At 37.2% G+C, this 2,500-nt stretch overlaps 1 protein-coding gene across 1 annotated transcript in view; it reads right to left on the bottom strand.

Annotated features, from left to right (window-relative positions):
- The window catches only part of LOC119599479 (glycosaminoglycan xylosylkinase-like), a 10,172-nt gene that overhangs the window by 549 nt on the left and 7,123 nt on the right, over positions 1-2,500 (bottom strand). Inside the window, exons 4-7 of the mRNA XM_037949263.1 lie at positions 2,194-2,390; positions 1,318-1,492; positions 532-711; positions 59-118 (exon numbers count right to left, since the gene is read on the bottom strand). Coding sequence (XP_037805191.1) covers positions 59-118; positions 532-711; positions 1,318-1,492; positions 2,194-2,390 — 612 coding nt within the window. The remainder of the gene's footprint in view (positions 1-58; positions 119-531; positions 712-1,317; positions 1,493-2,193; positions 2,391-2,500) is intronic.

The following is a 2,500-nucleotide window of genomic DNA, read 5'->3' as shown; positions in this document are numbered from 1 at the left end:
TATATGTGTGTATATACATGTATGTGTATGAGAGTGAAAAGAAGCTGAAAGTGTTTACCTGCAGCACTGTAAGACTGGAGCCAAAATGTCCATGTAATCAATATCAGGATCCCCAAAACTGGAAGATGAATCAAACAAATACTTTGACAATTCATATCACAGTTAGATAGTCCATAAACAAGAAAAATGTTTGTTGATATCAAGGTTGATATCATACGGGGAAAAAGGAAGAAAAGGAAAGAAATGAAGAATATATTCATGCATGACGATTTAAAAAAAAAAGGTTTTGTGTCTTATTGAATTTTATTTCCTAATTTCACTGCAGGACGCGACAAATCACCATACCTGGCTGCAAGGTAAACCAAACAAAAACACAAACAGACAGGAGAGAGAGAGGTGAACTTGAACTAAAGCTTGGCCTTTGTACATTTACCTAAAAAAACGTATTTCCTCTGAAACATTACCAAACCGCCCTATGATTGCTAACAAGTGCCTAATATCTCCACCAACTTCAACAACATTTCCACCAACCTTCTACCATTGTCTACTGGTATCACCGACGCGTCAGGATCCCCGGCAGCAAGAAAGAAGTGATGTCTGTCTGTATTCTGTATCAGGAAATCGAGGACAGACATGTCCATGAAGTCCAAGAGTTTATTGGCCAAATCACCGCGTTGGATTTTGTCGCAATAACGTTCATCTTTTTCCCACCTGTGGAGACAACAGTGTGTGTGTGACAATATGTGCGCGCATAAATAGAGATAGCTATATATATATATATATATATATATATATATATATATATATATATATATAGATAGATAGATAGATAGATAGATAGATAGATAGATAGATAGATTGATAGACAGATAAATAAATAGATTGATGGACAGATAGATAGACTGATAGACAGATAGATTGACTTATAGATATATAAACTGATAGATATTCAGATAGATTGATAGATAAATAAGCAGATATATGAATTGATAGATAGGCAGATAGATAGGTACATAGATAGACTGGCAGATAGATGAATAGATATAGATACATAGACTGATAGATGCATAGATGTACAATACCCGTCATGCAGTGTCCGCTTACACTCGAAACTTATTTGATTATTTCAGCTGAATGGATCGACAAAGAGAAACTGACTAGTTTATGTCTTCAAAAAGTGAACACAAACACAGTGACATGTACACAAAGGGGAATGGAAAAACAAGCCACAATAAGAAATTAAATTAAATCGTACGACTTAATTTCGTATTTTATTGAGTCCGTTTCCCTATTCATCCTAATAAAGTTTCTACTTACGTGGCTGGACCTTTGCTTTTGTAATAATGTCGCCAAGGATAATTCATTTCTAATAAATTAATGTGCTCTGGTATCCACATAATCACAACACCTTCTGTCATGTTATTTTTCGTAGTACATCGTGCATTTTTCTGTTGGCTATTATCGCAGTCAGCATAGAAGCACACCTGGCCGCCTGGAAAAGAAATGCGAAAACGGTCAACCTACAGAGAACCAGTACAAGAATTTGTGTTTATGACTTAACTGAAAAAAAAAATCCAAAGGTAAGAATGGCAGATCATACTTTAAGACGAGGGTATCGGCGTTCATGTCATACAGTAGAGACGTTTCTGCTTAGTGTACCGTGTCTTTGCTGTAGTTGCGAGAAGGTACATACGTGAAACTGCGGGACCAACATATTTTGGCAATCACAGTTACCGATAACTTTTAGGATTAGTCTTGAGAGCAACAGCTGCACTTGACTTCAAGAGATCACTGTCTTATAAAGGAGCAATAGTCATTTATTGTGGCATTACAGCACGACACGACTCACGCAGGCTACACACTCTACCACTTCCATGTCAAAGGACGCAGTGTTAGAGAATTATACCTTACACAGAGGAGCTGCAATAGTTGTGTCCCATCCACGAAACAGGAAATGAACATTTCGACATTGTTGTAAATATCAGATCAAGTGGTTTGCAAGAATATTAACAATTCGCAAAGTCAGCTTAAATAACAGAGTTGTTACGAAATCACTCCTTACCATTACTCTCCTTATCACAGCAAGTTATATTTAGTCACCCAATATTATCATTATCTATAATCCACATGGAAAAATATATACACTCAGTCAACATGGAGATTATACCGTAGAATGCATAACATTATACGCACTTTCATCGATGCAAAAGGTTTTAGCAAGCCTCTTTGAAGCTACAGGTAAGATTTCCTTTGCTAGATGTATTCTGCGACCTACAGCCACCGGGGCCATTTGCAGCCCCAGGAGTCTAGCAGTGTGGAAGGCGGCGATTTCCCCGTTGTGGCGATCATTCCCCGAGTTCATGATTGTAATTACTGCCGAACGATTGTACCTGGCGAATGGAAAGTCATATCAGCCTATTCTAAGGACAGAATTTACGATTACTTATACTGAAATTGAAATTACATTAGACTTGAATTCAAAATGGATTCAGGACTGATA

Source organism: Penaeus monodon, chromosome 4 (genome assembly GCF_015228065.2).
Source record: "Penaeus monodon isolate SGIC_2016 chromosome 4, NSTDA_Pmon_1, whole genome shotgun sequence".
Taxonomy (NCBI): domain Eukaryota; kingdom Metazoa; phylum Arthropoda; class Malacostraca; order Decapoda; family Penaeidae; genus Penaeus; species Penaeus monodon.
This window is presented reverse-complemented; position numbering and strand designations above follow the sequence as displayed.